Source organism: Gymnoscopelus braueri (genome assembly GCF_963280865.1).
Source record: "Gymnoscopelus braueri genome assembly, chromosome: 8".
NCBI lineage: Eukaryota > Metazoa > Chordata > Actinopteri > Myctophiformes > Myctophidae > Gymnoscopelus > Gymnoscopelus braueri.
Genome location: NC_137609.1, coordinates 23597836 through 23616385, shown reverse-complemented (window position 1 = coordinate 23616385; position 18550 = coordinate 23597836). Strand labels below are relative to the sequence as shown.

Sequence of the window (18550 nt, the reverse complement as noted above, 5' to 3'; positions counted from 1 at the left end):
AGATGTATGATTAGGACATTAAAAACAGTCATCATTGTGTGTGTGTGTGTGTGTGTGTGTGTGTGTGTGTGTGTGTGTGTGTGTGTGTGTGTGTGTGTGTGTGTGTGTGTGTGTGTGTGTGTGTGTGTGTGTGTGTGTGTGTGTGTGTGTGTGTGTGTGTGTGTGGTGCAGTACTGTATGTATCAGTTATTGCAGAGCTGTTCTGTTGTTGTAGTAGACAAATTCCTAGCAACCATTTGTTGTTTAGCAATTAACCTTTCTGATTCTAATTTAAACATATTGTTCAAATTCCATACACCTTTGACTATTATGATAGTGTTCAATGTATGCTGAGCTGAGTTTGATCTTAATTTGATCTCATTCCTACAACTACTGTATACACTCAATCTGGATGAAACGTTACATAACATGTTTGGTATAGTGGCCATATTTGTAATAAGCAAGTCAGAGTGATCTAGATGGATTCAATCATAAATATGAGCATTCCAATGTGTTTCTAATGCTTAAAAAGCATAACACCAAGTTTGCCAAAAATGACAAAGATTAAGGTAAGTAAAACAAATTTTCAAAACTAATATTCCTTTGAAATATGTAAAGTAGAGGTCCAGCCACATCCAGTCATAAAGATACGCATTCCAACATGTTTCTAATTGTCAAAAAACATGATTTAGACACCAAGTTTGCATTTATAGCTCATCTGGTTCAAAAGTTGTAGCCAAAACCGTTTTTTAGCTGTTTTGTCATAACATTTCAAATTAGAAATATTACACTTTTCTATGTTTCCCTAAACATAAGTATTCTGAACATTTTGAGCACCTCAGTAAATCTGTAGCTCGAACGGTTTAGCAGATGTTGGAACCATGTTGGAAGTAGTGCACCGGTTATGGTCATTTTAAAAAGGGCGTGGTCATTTTCGGGTATTTCGTCCCGGATAGAGAATTAGTCAAAGTTCCTAAGTTGTTCCCTGGGGTCATATTAGCCAAGAACAGTTGAGATATTCTCTCCTAAATTAAGTGCATACATATCTTAGCCAGGTCCTAGACTAAGCTGAGCACCGGCCGCCACGGAGAGCCCCGTGGACCCCCGGCCGCCACGGGGACCCCCGTGGACCCCTGGCCGGTCCACGGGGACCTCGGTGGAACCCCGGCCGCCACCCCCGCCACGGGGACCCCTGTGGACCCCCGGCCGTTGAAAAAAAAAACTTTGAAGATGAAACAATACTTGGGAAAAACAATTATCTAAAAAATGAAAAAGAAAAATTTGTATTGAAAAAAAAAAAATCCTTTTGAAAGACAAAAAAACACTCACTTTGAAAAAAAAAATCTTTGAAAAAAAAAAAATCTTTGAAAAAAAAAAAAATCTTTGAAAAAAAAATCTTTAAAAAAAAAAAAAAATTCCTCCTTTTTGAAAAAAAAACTCACTTTGAAAAAAAAAAATCCTCCTTTTCAAAGTCGTGCGCACGACTTTGCAAACTCGTGCGCACGACTTTGAAAAAAAAAAACTCATCCCTCAAAAAAAAAAACTCATCCCTCACAAAAAAAACTCATCCCTCAAAAAAAAAACTCATCCCTCAAAAAAAAAAACTCATCCCTCAAAAAAAAAACTCATCCCTCAAAAAAAAAACTCATCCCTCAAAAAAAATAACTCATCCCTCAAAAAAAAAAACTCATCCCTCAAAAAATAAAACTCATCCCTCAAAAAAAAAAACTCATCCCTCAAAAAAAAAAACTCATCCCTCAAAAAAAAAAACTCATCCCTCAAAAAAAAAAACTTAGCCCTAAAAAAAAAAAACTCATCCCTCAAAAAAAAAAACTTCCCTCAAAAAAAAAGTATTAGCCTATGTTTTTTTTTTCCATACCAGAAAACATAAACCACCAGCTCTTAAAATAATGTACCTACCCTTAAAACAATCTACCTAGCTCTTAAAATAATGTACCTACCCTTAAAACAATCTACCTAGTAATGTCCCCTAAGGGGCTCCGTAGAATACCACGCCCACTTCCGGCTGAATTCCATATGGGAAAAAAAATATTTGCTGGACAGTAGACTGGGATCAATTCATTTTGCAGGTTGCTGATCCGGTCTGGGTCTGGAGCGGAAACGGAAACTCTGCTTGAATGTATTTGGGGGTGCAAATAACAGGACAGACTAGGCGGGCTCTACACCCGGATTAGAGCACTGAGCAGTAAATAGAAAGCCTGGTAACACGGCGTAAACATGGCATGACAGTGTAAAAACATGTCAAATTAATATAGGCTAAGATGTGGCATATTTTTTTTCTGTTAATGAAAGTTAGTTAGTTAGTTGTAGGATACAGTGCTATTTAAGATATTTCCATTTAAATGATCGCATGTCAATTTGGTATTTATTTGATTTTCCATCACGGCATCTGTACATTCCCTGAAGTTGCTCAGAGAAGCACGGCTATAATGAAGAAGGTACAGTCAGCCTACGGGCCGGGCAGACGCCATTGACGCGCATGGGAGCCAAACTTAGAACCGGAAGTTTGGTGAAATACATTGAAGTCTAACCTGATTATCGAGGGATTATCCAAGCCCCCAGAGTTGCTGAGAAACATTGAAGCTGCCACCCCAGTGGCCAAAGCTGGAACTGCAGGCGGGGAGAAATACATGCACGCGCAAAACATGCTGAGAGATATTTATATATATAGATATAAATATGTAAACATATTATACATAAACACATATGCATTTAGTTATACATAGGCATCTCGAGTGTATTTAATAAATATATCGCGTTCAATCCTTGACACACGGGCTGCCGTAGAACGCAAAAAGGACACTAGTGCGCATGCTCATAACTCTATGGGGGTACCATAGAGGTATAATATAACTAGAGGGCGGATTGCCCCGCCCCCAGCTATCATTTCAATGAATGTGCTCAGTGGCGTTTTGAAGCACCCGGAAACCTGCCGGAAGTAGAATTATTGGTTTGATTTTGTACCTCCATAGAGTTATGAGCATGCGCACTAGTGTCCTTTTTGCGTTCTACGGCAGCCCGTGTGTCAAGGATTGAACGCGATATATTTATTAAATACACTCGAGATGCTTGGGGGGTACAAAATCAAACCAATAATTCTACTTCCGGCAGGTTTCCGGGTGCTTTAAAACGCCACTGAGCACATTCATTGAAATGATAGCTGGGGGCGGGGCAATCCGCCCTCTAGTTATATTATACCTCTATGGGATTATCAGAATGAAGCTGCGTGGAGGCACTGTCTGGCAGTTCACTCAGAGAGTGGGCGGGGTCTATGTATTCGAAAATGACGTAGATGATCGTACCTTCTTTTTATAAACCTTGCAGAACAGCCCGGAAATCTAAGTTGATTTGAACGTCTCTCGTCTCAAGTCACTGCGGAACTCTCCTGATCAGAGCTCAACTACGACACGAATGAATCAACTACAGTAAGTATTTAACAATTTTGACATTCTAGCCAGTAACCTTAGTACATTATGTGGCTTATTTGCTTGAGGGTACCAACCCTAAATATTATTAAAGTTAAACTAATGGTGCTGCTGACTCACTCTTGTTGTTTTAGCTGTAAATGTTGATGCTGCTATATTATTTATCTTCTAACTTCTACCAATAAAAATTGCACACTTTTCTGTTTTAAAATCTAAATCCCTTTGTTCTGATGTGAGGAGATCGTACATGTGGCAAAAATATCTTTATGTAGGCTACCCTGTATTTTTGCAAAATCAAGGAAGGTACATTTCCTTGTTGTGCTGAATGCGGAAATGCCCGGGTGATGACGTCATTGTGTAGTCGCGTCATCATGTGTAGTGTACTACATATATGCGCTGTAATAATCTCCTGACCTCAGTCCTCCTTGCATCAGAACGATATCAATGTTAAGTGATATGCTATCATGTATTTTTGATGCCACATAGCCTAACAAATGTAATGTTTGTTTGCAGGCTATGTCTCAGCGGGAACTGAAGGTAGCGTTTGTCAGCAACCTCAATGGGACCAGCCTTGAGGAAGTGGCACTTGGCACATTTCTTGCCCCCCTGTGCCTTCTCATGAGAGGGCTGCTTTTAATTCTGTGTCATCACGGCAAAGAATCTCTCTCATTACCATTTCCACGGATTTCTCATCTCCTTCTAGACTTCTCTATTATTATATTACCCCTTGTTCTGTCATGCACCATCCTATGTGACGTTCTTCATCAGGTCATCATGGGCCTAGCATTTGTTTCAGTGGGTGTGCTTTTCTACATCTACTTCACCAGCCGTCTTCCCACTGTTGCACACCCGCAGAACGCCATAAAAAACATTCTTCACAGTCATGTCCAGAGCAACCAGGTTCCTTTTGTAACCGTCTTCCGAGTGCTTGTAAATGTGAAAACGGCTATAAGCATTCTAGCCGTGGATTTTAGTGTGTTCCCAAGGAGATATGCTAAAACTGAGACCTATGGAACTGGGGTCATGGACTTTGGTGTTGGAGCTTATATCTTGGCAAATGCTTTAGTGTGTCCTGAGGCACGACAGAAGAATATACCTGGATCCAAAATTAAGCATGTCAGTAAGCAGCTATTATCCGTCTGGCCCTTGGTTGTCCTTGGGATGGTAAGGCTAGTGAGTGTAAAAATGACTGACTACCAAGAGCATGTAACAGAATATGGTGTTCATTGGAATTTCTTTTTTACTCTAGCTATAGTCAGAGTCATGGCCTCTGTGCTCTTAGCTCTATTCCCAGCCAACAAGTCATGGCTGTTTGCCCTTTTGTTAGGTGTTTTGTATCAGTTTTCTCTAGAAACAGGTTTGAAATCTTTCATTATCAATAACAGTGACCGGACAAAAGACTTTCTTCATGCCAACAAGGAAGGCATCTTCTCCATTGCGGGGTACACTGCCATCTACATGGCAGGAGTTCAAATCGGTCTCTATGTTATGCAACCAAGAACACAAGTGAAAGAATGGGTCAAAGTAATGGGTACATTCTTGTTAGGAAGTTGTGTACTATATTCTGCTTTGTACCTGTGTCAGACATTTGTTGAGCCAGTGTCTCGCCGAATGGCAAATTTACCTTTCTGCCTTTGGACTATTGCCCAATGCTTGTTTTTTATATCCTGCCTTGGCATGGCTGATATAATTTTACTTTATCTTAAAAGCATATCAGGTTGTTACTGTGTACCATCCTCATGGAATCCACACAAGAAAGACGATTCATCTTCTGACAAAAAGAAAAGCAACATGGAAGTACTTTGCCTTTATCAAGCTGTGAACCGGAATCAGTTATTGTTTTTCATGCTTGCAAATCTAATGACTGGTTTGACCAATATCTTGGTGGACACATTCAGCAGCAGTGATTACCTTTCAGTATGTGTTTTGCTGTCATACATGTTCACGAATTGTTGTGTGATACATATTTTACATATCTTTGGAATTACTGTAAAATTTTGGTGAGTTTAATTTAACAACTAAATAATAAAATACAATGTATTTAAAACTGTATTGGCTGAGTCAATGAAACTGAACCTTATTAAAAAATAAAGTAGTATTTTAACTTGACTTAATTGACTTTGTGTGGTTTATGATAAAATGATACTACCAATATATTTTCTTCAAATACATGATGACACATGATTAATTTGCCAGTGCATTTACATCACTGAATAGTAGTAATAGTTCTAGACTATAATATACTGTAGCAAAGGCCTGCTAACTTCAAAGACTGGTTCAGATCAGATATGTAAATGGTCAAATTCAAAGCAGATTTTTCCCCCCCGGATTAGTTTCATCGTACAAATGTGATTTAGTTTACAAGAAATTTTCATTTGAAAATCACAAAGTCCAATAATGTACTCCAACACCACAAGGACGCAGTAATAGGTAGCGTTCAATGCATGTGGTACGGATTCACATTAATTAAACATTGAGTTTGAATGTTCTTTTGTAAATGTTATTGCTATTTACAGTCACTCAAATGTGGGAGACTGCAATTTATGTTAGTCCTTTTTTAGCTTAATGGTTATTTATTAAAATCTTATTTTATTTAATGAATTGAATACACAGGAGTCAGGACCACAATGGAAACAAGCCCTATAGCCTATAACACTAAAAGCTCTATAAGCTTTTTGTGTTATCCTTTTAGCAATTAGTATCATAGTAAAGTCGTACCACTGTAGTAGGCTACTATTTGCAAACTGTTAAAGTATTCAATCAAGATTCATTAAATGATCAATGTTTTAATATAATATGCATGCATTAAGCCATGTGATGCCCTGTGAGCTTCAGCTTGTAGATCTGCAATTTTTGGCACGCGACACCGTCGTACGACAATCAGACTTAGTTCACTCACGTAAAGTCAGCTGATACGCAGCGTTGCCATGTCTGCTTATTATAAGCGACTTTGGCTTTGGCGCTTGTAAATATTGGTAGTTGCGTTTTTTTGGGCTTGTTGCTTAAAGTGTAGTTTCTTATGGCTTGCTGTCTAACCAGTGGTTCTCAAATATTTTCAGGTCAAGGAAACCCCCCAAATGAATATGTACTTGTCTGCGGACCCCATCTGAAAATATTTTATGCGAGAGGGACCCCCATACAAGATTTGTGTTATTAAAAATGTTTCAAAAATGTTCCAAATTCTTCCCATTTTCTTCAAGATTTTTTTTTAAATAGCAGATGTATAATATTTTAGATAGGCTATTTTCAATCTCATGTGGCCTAAGACTTAAGTTGCTTCTTTTGGGCTTGTTTTCCTAGACCTGGTTCCTTGTTTCTCTCTCAAAACCTGGCAACACTGGCTGATACGCCTACGTCTCGAGGTTAAAGGTTAGCCAGTAAGCTGCTGCTACTCTGTCGCACTTGTTTGTTTTGTATTAAAATCATCAACTTTCGACGGCGGGTGAGTTAACTACATTGACGGAGTTCAATTAACAAATAACGTTACTCGCTCTCCGTAGTTTGTATAAGTGTGGTCAATGTTAAACAAACGCAAATTGTAGATGCGATTAAATTTAAAGTCACTGAAGCGCAGTCAGTATAACTTTGTATTAGCTTCTCTGCCAGCCTTCCTGCTAACGCTGAGCCAGGTAACGTAGCAATGCTAACTACTTAGCAGTTAGCTAAGTTTGCAAGGACTGTCAGGGCTCACACTGAATCGCCATTGAGATAAATAATCTGTAACGCCAATGTCATCATTTAATTGGCCTAAATAGTGATTCTTTGGCACGACACGAGTATTGTAATTTCTTATAATCTTTTTTGTAATATACATCTCTACTTAAATATGTTAATGAAGTTAGCAAGCTAATGTCAGCTAGCCAGCTGACTGAGGATATAGTTTCTGGTATTGCTAACTTTATAGCCAAAATAAGCTAGCAGTGAACCCTGCCCTTGTAACCCAGTGGTTTATTCAGCCCTTTTCACATCAAGGTCCATTATTTATTCGGCATTTGAGCCACGGACCACCGTTAGATGAGATTTAGACTCTCAGACCCAAAAAACATAGAATATTTTGTTGTCGTTGGATAAGATTTTGTCCACAATTCCATGCTGTATTGATGTTGGTACCATAGAGAGATGACGGGCAAACGTTGATCAAAATGACAATAATTCTACATTGTCTAATTGTGTAGACTAGACTTCTTGTAAATTAAGTAATGCAGATGTTTAACAATAATTTAACTCTTGAGAGCGTAAAATGAAACGGTTTCATTTTATACTCAAGAGTTAAAGATCTATAAGGGTCCATTTGGTTACCAACTCCATCATTTAGCCTGGTACTACCTGGAACCCCCTCAAGGACCAATGGTTGAGAACCACTGTTGTAACCTACTGATATGGGATATGGTTAAGTCTAGTATGAAGACTAGACTAAAATCAAATGTCATCCTCTTGCTGTCTTTTCCTTTCGCTAGTTTGCTAGCTAGCTAAATCTGGGTCAAGATTAACGTGTAATCGTAACTGTGTCACAGAATCACATAACGTTCGTGGGTAACTTGATTTATGAATGCATTGATCTTGTCGCATTTCTTAACAATTGCGTGTAAAAAAAAAGCCACTGCCACAGCGTGTTGAAGTGAGCTGTAATAAAGGAGCATAATGTTGTAGCCTCAGTAAATGTCATTGTGTGTGTGAGTTCCTCTGTGTGTGTAACGTTCTGTACAGGCACTGTGTATGTGAGTTCCTCTGTGTGTAACGTTCTGTACAGGCACTGCTGCACAGGAAGACATGGCACGTCTGGTTGCGGTTTGCAGGGACGGGGAAGAAGACTTCCCATTCCTCGCCAGGCAGATTCCCTTATACATTGATGATAGTCTCACTGTAAGAACACATTTCTGTATCATTCTCAGTGGGTGTCACCACCACAGTCATGGCTTAAGTTAACCACTTCAATATGCATTAGGACACTAGGTCAAATGCACTGATTGCAGGGGAGTAGGGCTGCAACTAGCCTTGGATCAAGACTATCATCATGACTTTTACTTTCGTATATGATATGCAATTGTCAAAATTGATCAAATGCATCTATAATAATCTTGAGCCAAGGCTTAGGCTGCAACTGTCGATTATTTTCATAGCGATTGCTTTTTCAATTATTCAAATATTCTAGAAGGCTTTTTTTTGTCATATTTTGTGTGCATATCAACCCACCTCTGTAGGTGAAGCATTGCCACGACAATTAGATTTACTGACTAGTTTTATCACCTGCAGCAAAAAGGAAGTCATGAGTAAACCTAGTAACCCAAAGATTGAAGTTTAGAATCTCACAGTGGCATAATATTTAATTGGCATTGTGTATTTGTGCTTGTTAAAAGCAACATTTTATTGACGTACACCAGTAATTTGACTGCACAAGACGTCCCAATAAGAAATGTCTATACTGTATATATTTTAATTAAGAGCGGAGAAGGACTCGCACACAGGAATAAAGAGATCAAACTATAGGTCTTGGTTGCATATTAAAGTCTTCATGAAAAGATTGAGGGCTGTACAGACTAGTAGTAAGTTAAACGCTTCTGTCTAGGCAGAGACTATTGTCAGTGCAGTGATGCACTGACAATAGTCCCTGTGTGCAACCAAAACCTATAGTCTGATCTCTTTAATCCTGTGGGCTAGTCCTTCTTTGCTCCTATGTGACTTTTTGCCTTGACTGCCGCACCAGTGAGAAAGACAGAGGATAGTTTTCTAATGCGCAGCTCAAATTGTGCTAAACATTATATTTTAATAAATAATAGTTTAAACGACAAGTATTTGGTAAAAGATTTACAGGGGCTGCACATCCTTACAATGCTTATATACAATATGCAGGACAAAGGCCTTTTTGGTCATCTACAGTGCATCCTAAAGTTCACCAGCCACTCTCACTTTTATATGCCAAGTAAGTACTGTAGGTTGGATGGAATAGGACCTTGAAGCCATTTGTTTACCTGTCAAAGTGGCTGGTAAACAGACACTTTGACAAATTATATCTCAATTCGAGTATCTTATCTCTTGGTGGATAATTAAAAGTATAAACTGTTGTATTCATTCCAAAAATGAATAGGAGGAGAGGGGGTGCATATTTTCTGACATTTTTGGTGAAGTTGGGTAGACATGCTTAAGTATGTCTACCCAACTTCAGCAATGTTGAATGCATGAGATGCTGACCCCACCCCCCACACACTTTTGTTTTCAGATGGTGATGGAATTTTCGGCCAGTCTCATGGAAGCTGACAGCCACCAGATTAATGGCTCTCAATTAAAAACCTTTGCCCAGGTAAGGAGCTTTAACATGACTTTTAATTTAAGAAAGGGGTACAACCGCATCTAAATGAACATGTGTAGAGACACTGCGGCGTGACACGTAGCAGCTAACAACACTGCAGAGCTCAAGAGAAGACCTGATGCTAGACGGGAGGGTGTGGAGGGCAGCGATTCAGGAGTCCCGAGTTGGTGTTAGCTAGTCCACACTCTTACATCGTAAAAGGAGATTTTGTTTTTGGCCAGCATATCTGCCCCAAACAGTCAATGTTGATAAAAATGGAAAAGAGAGAATATTGGAGCTGATAATGGATGAACTGGTAATCAGTATACCTCCAACACGATGTGTGAGAGGTGTCATGTCTTCTATAAATAGTCATAACTGGTACGTCTCATGTCTTCCCCTCCTAGTACCTCTCTAAATTGAAACAACAAGACTTGAACGTTGCTATGACGGTAACGTCCAGAGAGGTGTTCAGTGCACTATCCCAGCTGGTGCCATGTGTGGGCTGCAGACGGAGCGTGGAGCGCCTCTTCTCCCAGTTGGTGGAGTCTGGGAACCCTGCCCTAGAGCCTCTCACTGTGACGTCCACAAGCATGCTCTCTGTCACCAAGGCCTGTTTGGAAGATGTAAAGCAACTGTACACTCTTTTCTACTTCCATGGGTGAGTTTCAGTAATGTAGTAGCCTGGTCCTGATTGGCTGTATTTCTAAGGCTCAGTCCAACCCGAAACTTTGCGTTCAACCTACAGTTAAACTTTGCGAAAGTCAGAAACATCAGAAAAATTGTTATTGTCTTTTGAATGGATATCGCAGCATTTCAACACTTAACCTTCATCTGTCTCTTTTGTTTGTCCAAATATTAGTCATTATTCTTCTGCTTGAGTACTTGTGAGATATCACATGTTTTCTACCTTTCTTTAAATGGACCATAAAGTTACAGTACAGGTGTCATTGATTTAATCGATTGTTTTATTGGTTTGTTGATATTAAACAAAAGGGTTTATAACAAAAGTTCTTCCAGATGAATCATAAAAGAAACGGATAGAATATCGCTAATAAAATCATCTATAATTGAGGCCCTACTGCATAGAAGAATCCTTCTAGTTATTCTAAGATTCTTCAATAGTAACAGAGTAAAAGATTAGCTATGTTGTTGCAGCATCAGTTACTACAAAGCTTACACCCTGTAAGAAAACTGCTTACACCCTGTAAGAAAACTGTCATAGTTTTAAAATCCATTATAGCCTATTCAATGTTTGTCTCTGTTTCTTTAGGTTAAAGCTGAATGACATGATTGATGCTATCCCAAAAAGCAAAAAGAACAAGCGATGTCAGTTGCACTCCTTAGACACGCACAAACCCAAGCCATTGGGGTGAGTAATGTCTTTCTTTCATTATCAGACTGCTACATCAGCTCTTTTACAAGTTCCAGGATGTTCTTGTGTAGAGGGTACATTTAAATCCACTCACACTTGGAAGCATTCATTCATGCAAAATGCATATTGTATTATTTAGGCAGCTACTCACCGGCACAGAGTACTAATGGGCGGACCGACGGACGGACAACGTCGTCGCTCATGTCACTATGACTCGGCCATAACCATATAAGGAGTTCCCAATGTCGCTATGCCCAAATATGGACTCTGTTGTCTAACCTCAATGTGTCGTCATGTCATCATCATGCGCAAACAAATCAGTCGGCTCCATATATGGGCACAAAAGGGGGCAATTGCCCATCTAGCGATTTTCGTGTAACATCGGTGCAAGTCTCTGTTGACAGAGACGAGCTTGTTAATTTAGCAGGAAACGGCTGCCGTTTTTAAATGTAACGAAGTAACGCCATTATTTTGGAAAAGGTAACGGAGTACTCTAATTGCAATGTGTTAAGTTACTGTTACCCCAAACGTATTCCGATTACAGTAACGGCATTACTTGTAACACGTTACCCCAACACTGCACATAACTGTTTTGAAAAAAAGTACATATTGAATTAGTGCTGCACGATTCCTGCTTAAAGGCATACTAGGTAACGTTTTCAACAAAACTAAAGTTAAATTGTATATCTTTTGTGAGTGGCAAAAGTTTCACAACACCCACTCCATGAATTTCACCCCCGGAAGCCTTTTATTTATATATTTTATATTGAACGTGGACTGGGGGGACTTTTCCGGGGAAATGACGTCATCTGGCCGGAAAACGGAGGTGGAAATGCACTGGTTTCCTGTTTGGCCAGGAACTACCGCAACGGTTTCCTGTTTGGCCAGGAACTATCGCGCTAATAACAAAAAGGAACCTCACGCTGATTTTAAGAGAATGTAGGATTAGAAGATCGAAAAAGAACAGAAAAACAAAGCACAGCTCATGGTAACTAATGCTCCACTGGCTAAGAAACGATCCGTAGATAGTATAAAACAATTAAAAGATCGCTTTTTGAAACGCTTCCGGCTTCCGGTGAAAACGAATGGAATTCTGGGTAATCGAGGACCACGGAAATTGTATGCAGTGACGGTAGTGACCAGCAGAGGTTGCTAAAAATCGTTAGTTGTGAATTTGCATTGTACAACTTTAAATGTGAATTACGATTTTCCTCCATAAGAATTGAGATCACGATTCTCACACGATTCTCACTCAATTCTCTTGTAAATATAAAAATAAGCACAAAAAAAAAGGAAACAATTTTTTTTTGAAAAAAAATCGCCATAATTTCAAATCGAGATTGCATAGGTGTCTGAATCGAGATCACGATCTTTTTTCGATTAATTGTGCAGCACTATATTGAATCTCATGATGCGAAACTTAAATACGCACAAACACTTTCATGAGAACAAAGCTAATGCTCACTGTTGTCCTACCTATCTGTTGAAAGTATGGCGAAAGCATCACTTTGTTGGAATTTTATATTAAAGTTTTTTTAATATCATATGATATTGAATATATTTTGTGTTACCTATACCATAGATGTAATATGCTTCAAAGTCCGAGTCTGGACATTGTGAATTGGCTTTTGTATCATTTTAAGTTAAACGATTAGACAAGGTAAATTTGTATTTTGTACATTAAGACTACATTTACATTTTCACCTTTTTATAAGGTAGAAGTTGGGGTCTGTTAAGGAGAACTCAAAGAACTGTTGTGAAGTTGATTGGTCAGTGGCAGTGCTGCTGATTGTCTTGATAAGAGGTGATGTTTGTCAGTGTAGATACCAGTGTTTTCATAGTTGTGGGTTTTGTTCACAGGGGAAGTTGGATGGATGTATGGGAACTGATGTCACAGGAGTGCAGAGATGAGGTGGTCCTCATCGATAGTGCCTGTCTCCTAGAAACTCTGGAGACATACTTGCGCAAACACAGGTAATGTGTTACTAATATTGATTTATTTGCTTTCCTCTCCTATTTGTGGATTCAGTATAAGGAAGGGGTGCAAATGTATTTTTGAGTGCATGAGTACTTGTTTAATTAAATAGTTTGAGGCATATAGATTTTTAAATTTGATTTGCGTTTTAACATCTTGATCTAATGAGTATATATATTTTTGCTAAGTTTTGCAGAAGGGGTTATTAAATAAAATGTTATGTTGTCATCCACAGATTTTGCACGGACTGCAAGAATAAGGTACTTAGGGCATACAACATCTTAGTGGGGGAGTTGGACTGTAGTAAGGAGAAGGGTTACTGCGCTGCTTTGTATGAGGGTCTCTGCTGCTGCCCCCATGAACGCCATGTCCATGTGTGCTGTGAGACTGACTTCATCGCCCACCTCCTCGGCCGGGCTGAACCTGAGTTTGCAGGGGGTTATGAGTAAGTGCACTGCTGGAATTTACGGTTGTACATTTTTGTTACACAATATCCTGTGTACTATTTATCTTTGTCATTGTACATTGTCAGTGGTGCTGCTTTAATTGTTTTGTTGGGTTGCATTTGCACCAAATGCCAAAACAGTTGTCCTTGTGTGAACCTCATACTTGACAATCGGTTCTGAATGAGCACTACGTTGATGAGGCTAATTTGAATGCAAAAATTCTCCGTTGTGCCTGTTGGTAGTTTCAAGCAGTCAAGTTTTTGATGACTGTCTTTTTGTTAGACGCAGAGAGAGGCATGCCAAGACGATTGACATTGCACAAGAGGAAGTCCTAACCTGTTTAGGAATCCACCTTTATGAACGGCTGCACAAGATCTGGCAGAAACTGAGGGCTGAGGAGCAGACATGGCAGATGCTCTTCCACTTGGGAATTGATGCACTGCGCAAAAGTTTTGAGGTACATACTGTTTAAGCCTGTGAATGACCGATAAAATTGTTACATTGGATGGGTCATTGTGTTGTGATTCGGTGTGTGACTTAATGTGTCTTAACCCCAATGGATCCAGATGGCTGTGGAGAAGATGCAGGGGTTCAGCCGACTGGAGCAGCTTGTTGAGGAGCTCTCTGAGGAGGAGAGGGTGAAAGAGTTGAAGCAAGAGAAGAAAAGACAAAAGCGACAGAACCGTCGCAAGAACAAGTGTGGTTTCGACTTGACTAAGCAGGAACCTGAGGAGAAGGAAAAGAGTCTGGATGAGGTAATGAATCTGCCCCTGCATGCGTTGTAGTCTTCCTCTGTTCTCCTACTTCCAATTTGCTCCACATAGTATAATTAAGTGTGTCTGTGGGTTTTATAAATATTGAACCAATAAAAGTATTAACAAGTTTGTGACTAAAATACTACATTGGATCCATTGGAACACAGGTTCTTTTTTCCATTTTCTGAAAAGTAACAGTTTTGGACAGCAAAAATATCATACAAAGACACATTCTATTGTAACTCAACTAGTTAGCATTTGACTTCATGTCCGGTTATCTCACACCCTTGCCTGTTGCTGTATGTCATGCGAATGGTATGTGGTGTTGTAGGGTTCATTTGAGTCTGTGGTGAGCACCTGCAATGCCTGTGGTAGCCAGGATGAAGAGGAGGAGGAGGAAGAAAAGGTCAGCGCTGGGGAGGTTATTGTTGTCAATGGAAGCCCTTCCTGTAACTGCTCAGACCGCACAATCCTGGGCTCAACTCCAGTAAAGAAAGGTATCAATGTTCATCTAACAGGATAATTTAATTGCCTCCATTATCCCCAAATTTTATTTTTTGATGTTGTGTGGGTGTGGTGATTATCGAAAGTGAAAAGGATTTCCCACCCACCCAATGTGTTGTCTAGGTTTGTTTCCCAACTGCAATGGTAGTGACTGTGGCTACTCCTCAAGCATGGAAGGCAGTGAGACGGGCTCAAGAGTGGGCTCTGATGTCGGCTGCACTGAGGGAATCTGCAACCATGATGAAGCAGGTCAGTCATATAGTGTGTAGCAAAAAATCCTGAAGGGGGCGTCAACAAGTGTAATTTGGTAGCGCGGACATCTTGGTGGGGCATAAACGGGTTGACTTAACATTGACTCCCACCCACCAGTATGTCTGCAGCTACTATGCCACGCCCCCCCATGATGACGACATGTTGCCGAGCACTATTGAACACCTTCAACTTGTCGCAAAACCAAAATTAAGTCATTATTTCTCACAGATTGTTTTGTTTTCTTTTTCATTCAAAATAGATAACACAAATGGCCACCACTGTGCAGAAGATAAGGAGGAGGATGGAGTGGACAGCTGTGTGGAGTGTTGGGCGAACTCTGAAGAAAACACTAAGTGCAAAATTAAAAAGAAGAAAAGAAAGGGCAAAGGCTTATGTAATGATCAGGTGAGGACATATCAGCTAGTGAGCTCTACAGTATGTATCGCTACAGGATCTACAATGTGTGACCCGTCTTAAAGACATGGGCACAGTTTTTTCACATTAGCTGAATTTTCATTGTTTCAAATTATCTGTTGCCCTGTTATAATTTGGCATTCTCATAAATAATGAAAATGTTGTATACATTTTGGAAACGGTTAGAACCACCCCATTTACAGTATATATTCAATATACATTTAATTTGAAATTTAACTGTATAAAGGCTTCCAGAGCATTGCAAATACATATGATGTTGAAATGCAAACATTCAATGTACATTTGTAGGCCAATATTATACCCTGTACAGTCAATACACTATGTTCAACTAGCAATTCACTCCACTCGTGATATCATGATTCTTCATACCCTGCTTAATTTTCAGCAGTTATAGAGAAGTCATTTCCATATCATTAAGAAGCAACTGATATTGTAGTCTACATATGCACTAGTATGTCCATTTCTGAAGTTGTCCTATCTGTTGCCCTACCTTTTTTAACTGTCTCATTGAAATGTCTCCCGTTGCCCTACTCCCGTTGTCTTACAGCGACAAACAGCTGAAGTTTGTGAGACAGATGGGAACACAAGGGAACACAGTCTGACCGCATCACACCCTTGCCGAAACAAAGAAGCGTGTTCCTCCTTGTGTGGCATCACTTTTGATAGCATTTCACCTCAGTTACCATGGGCACAGCATCAGAAGAACCTCAGCCATTATCATGGGCCTCCAGATGCAAACATGTGTGGCCAGGTAGACGCCAACAAGAAAAGTCTGATGGAGCTTCTGGTTAGTAAATTATTAAAAAAATGCTTATGCTTTAAAAAGTATATGTATATTTCATGAATTTTGATTTTTATCTTTGTGCTTCATACAAGTGTTTCCCCCCCCCCCCTGTTATATGAATACATTCTTGAAACAGGAGGATTCTGAAGTGACATCGGATGAGAACGGGCTATCACAGGATGAAATCCAGGCATTTGTTGAAAGTAACAAGTCCTTCTACAACAACCGTGACCTGTACCGTCAGCATTTGAAAGACAAATTCACTAACTACTGCCATGCCACTGAGCAGAGTAAGCCAGCCTGTGGTGTTGAATGACTAGCCACTGCTAGTGATAAAGTATAGTAGCTGCACTCATCAAATCGTTGAATGGGAAAACACTCATGACCACTGCTGCACCGGCTTTAGTGAAAGAAAATCAGAAGTACATTTGGGTATCTCGTTCAGCTATTTCTTAACTTGTTTGAATTAAATTAAATGTGATTCTTAGTTTCTATTCATCTCTTTTCTCACTTGCGCACACATGCTTTTCTTGCTCACCTTCCAACCCTGTAATGTTTCCTTTTGACAAAGCCTTGTTATTTGTTGGTCTCATGTAGGGCTGTTGGTAAAGGGCACAATGGAATTTGGTAATCAAACTTGCAAGCTGTGACATTAGGGATATATTTTAGTCTTATTTGTTTTGTTTTTCTTTTCCATTTTGTCTCTTCTGTGACACTTCATGTAGTGATAAAAGTTGTACCAATAAATGTGTACAGAAATTCTAAATATAGAGATTTTACAAAGAATAAACATCCATTTATATTATGAATTGGGTGTGATGTTAAGAGCGCAATGTGCAAAATTTACTAAATAAAGAATATTTATTAATATGCATTATAAAATTGTACTGTACTTTTATACTAAACGACTATCTCAAATGTTTTAAAAGATCTAGAAACCTCAGTTCAAAGTGAATTATTCTATGATCCTGTCATAGAATGGCTATACATTGGGTCAGTGGTCAACCTCACACGAAGTACAAATCCATTACTTTGATGCAAAAACAGCTTGGGATCAAGGGACAAGATGATAGATGACTCCTTTCGAATGGTAAAAGAGCCAAGAACTCAAGCAGCTTAAAGTTCTGTCATGATGCAAGAGTATTTTAGAAGTTAAGCCGGACAAGGGTTCCCAAACTTTTCAGGTCATGACCCCCACCCACCCACCCTGACGAGCACTTGGAATTGTAGGCATTACATTTAGTCTGACTCAGTACTTCCACAGATAAATCGTGTGAAAATAGCCGAACTACAAGCTCTCAACGTCTCGCACCTGCCACCACAACCACTATCGCCGTGTTTATTTTACTTGGCCAATAGATGGCGGTAGATAACCAAGCATGTAGGTTGCAAGCGCACTGGCAGTATTGCCATGTCCGCTTCTTATAAGCGACACTGGGCTTTTTCTGTAAGTTACTTGTAAGGCTTGGGCTTGTTTCTAAAGTGTAGTTTCTTATTTGGGCTTGTTTCCTTAATGTTTAAACCAGTGTTTCTCAAACATTATGGCATCGACCCCCATATTATTATATGTATTTGTCCACAAACACCGGGTGTGTGCCGGACAAGTACATATCACCCCCATCTGAAAATATTTTTGTGCCAGGAATTTGTGTTAAATGTTCCAAAATTACCTATTGTTTACGATTTTTTCTTTTCTTGAAAATAGATCTACAAGCTCACAAATTGGTTATTTTCAAAAAGCCGTAACCTAGTGGCTTCTTTTGGGCTTGTTTTCATAGACTTGGTTGCTTATTTCTCTCGCAGATACTGGCAACCCTGCACACTAGAGGGCTAAAGTGGGAGGATGTTGGCCAAACATTGGAAACGTATAGGTTGCTGTTTATAATATTTCATCCCGAGCGCATGGATTGGCCCTGGTGGCCCTTCCGCGCAGTGCTGCTGGTTCCTGGACGCAGCGAAGGTAGTGTTGCCATGTCCGCTTATTATAAGCGACTTTGGGCTTCTTTTTCTGTAAAGTTGCTTGTAAGTATTGGTGGTTGTGGTTTTTTGGCTTGTTTCTAAAGTGTAGTTGCTTATTTGGGCTTGTGTCACAATTTTTTGTTTATTTTAACGCGTGGTTCTCATGTCAAGGACCCCCAAATGTATATGTATTATTTGTCCCTAACCCTCCCCCCCCCCCCGGAGCCCCGTACCAGAATTGTAGTGTTAGAATGTTTTAAAAAGATTCCAAATATTCCACATTTTATTTCAAGATTAAAATAGTAGATCTACAAGCTCACAATGCGTCTCATCGCGAGGCGTTGTGAGCTTGTA

General features: G+C 39.5%; 2 protein-coding genes across 2 annotated transcripts; both read left to right on the top strand.

The window, feature by feature from the left end:
- Nucleotides 1–3276: 3276 nt before the first annotated feature.
- On the top strand, nucleotides 3277–5532 carry pigw (phosphatidylinositol glycan anchor biosynthesis, class W). The gene is made up of 2 exons (XM_080436305.1): nucleotides 3277–3425; nucleotides 3939–5532. The coding sequence occupies exon 2, from the start codon at nucleotides 3942–3944 to the stop codon at nucleotides 5427–5429; it is 1488 nt and encodes a 495-aa protein (XP_080292431.1). The 5' UTR covers nucleotides 3277–3425; nucleotides 3939–3941; the 3' UTR covers nucleotides 5430–5532.
- A 1235-nt stretch (nucleotides 5533–6767) lies between these two features.
- Nucleotides 6768–17113, top strand: ggnbp2 (gametogenetin binding protein 2). The gene is made up of 14 exons (XM_080434905.1): nucleotides 6768–6867; nucleotides 8176–8288; nucleotides 9643–9723; nucleotides 10119–10372; nucleotides 10985–11083; nucleotides 12947–13060; nucleotides 13297–13506; nucleotides 13790–13964; nucleotides 14074–14262; nucleotides 14594–14759; nucleotides 14890–15015; nucleotides 15278–15423; nucleotides 16001–16240; nucleotides 16374–17113. Exons 2-14 carry the CDS (start codon nucleotides 8196–8198, stop codon nucleotides 16551–16553), a joined length of 2073 nt encoding a protein of 690 aa, XP_080291031.1. The 5' UTR covers nucleotides 6768–6867; nucleotides 8176–8195; the 3' UTR covers nucleotides 16554–17113.
- Nucleotides 17114–18550: the final 1437 nt, after the last annotated feature.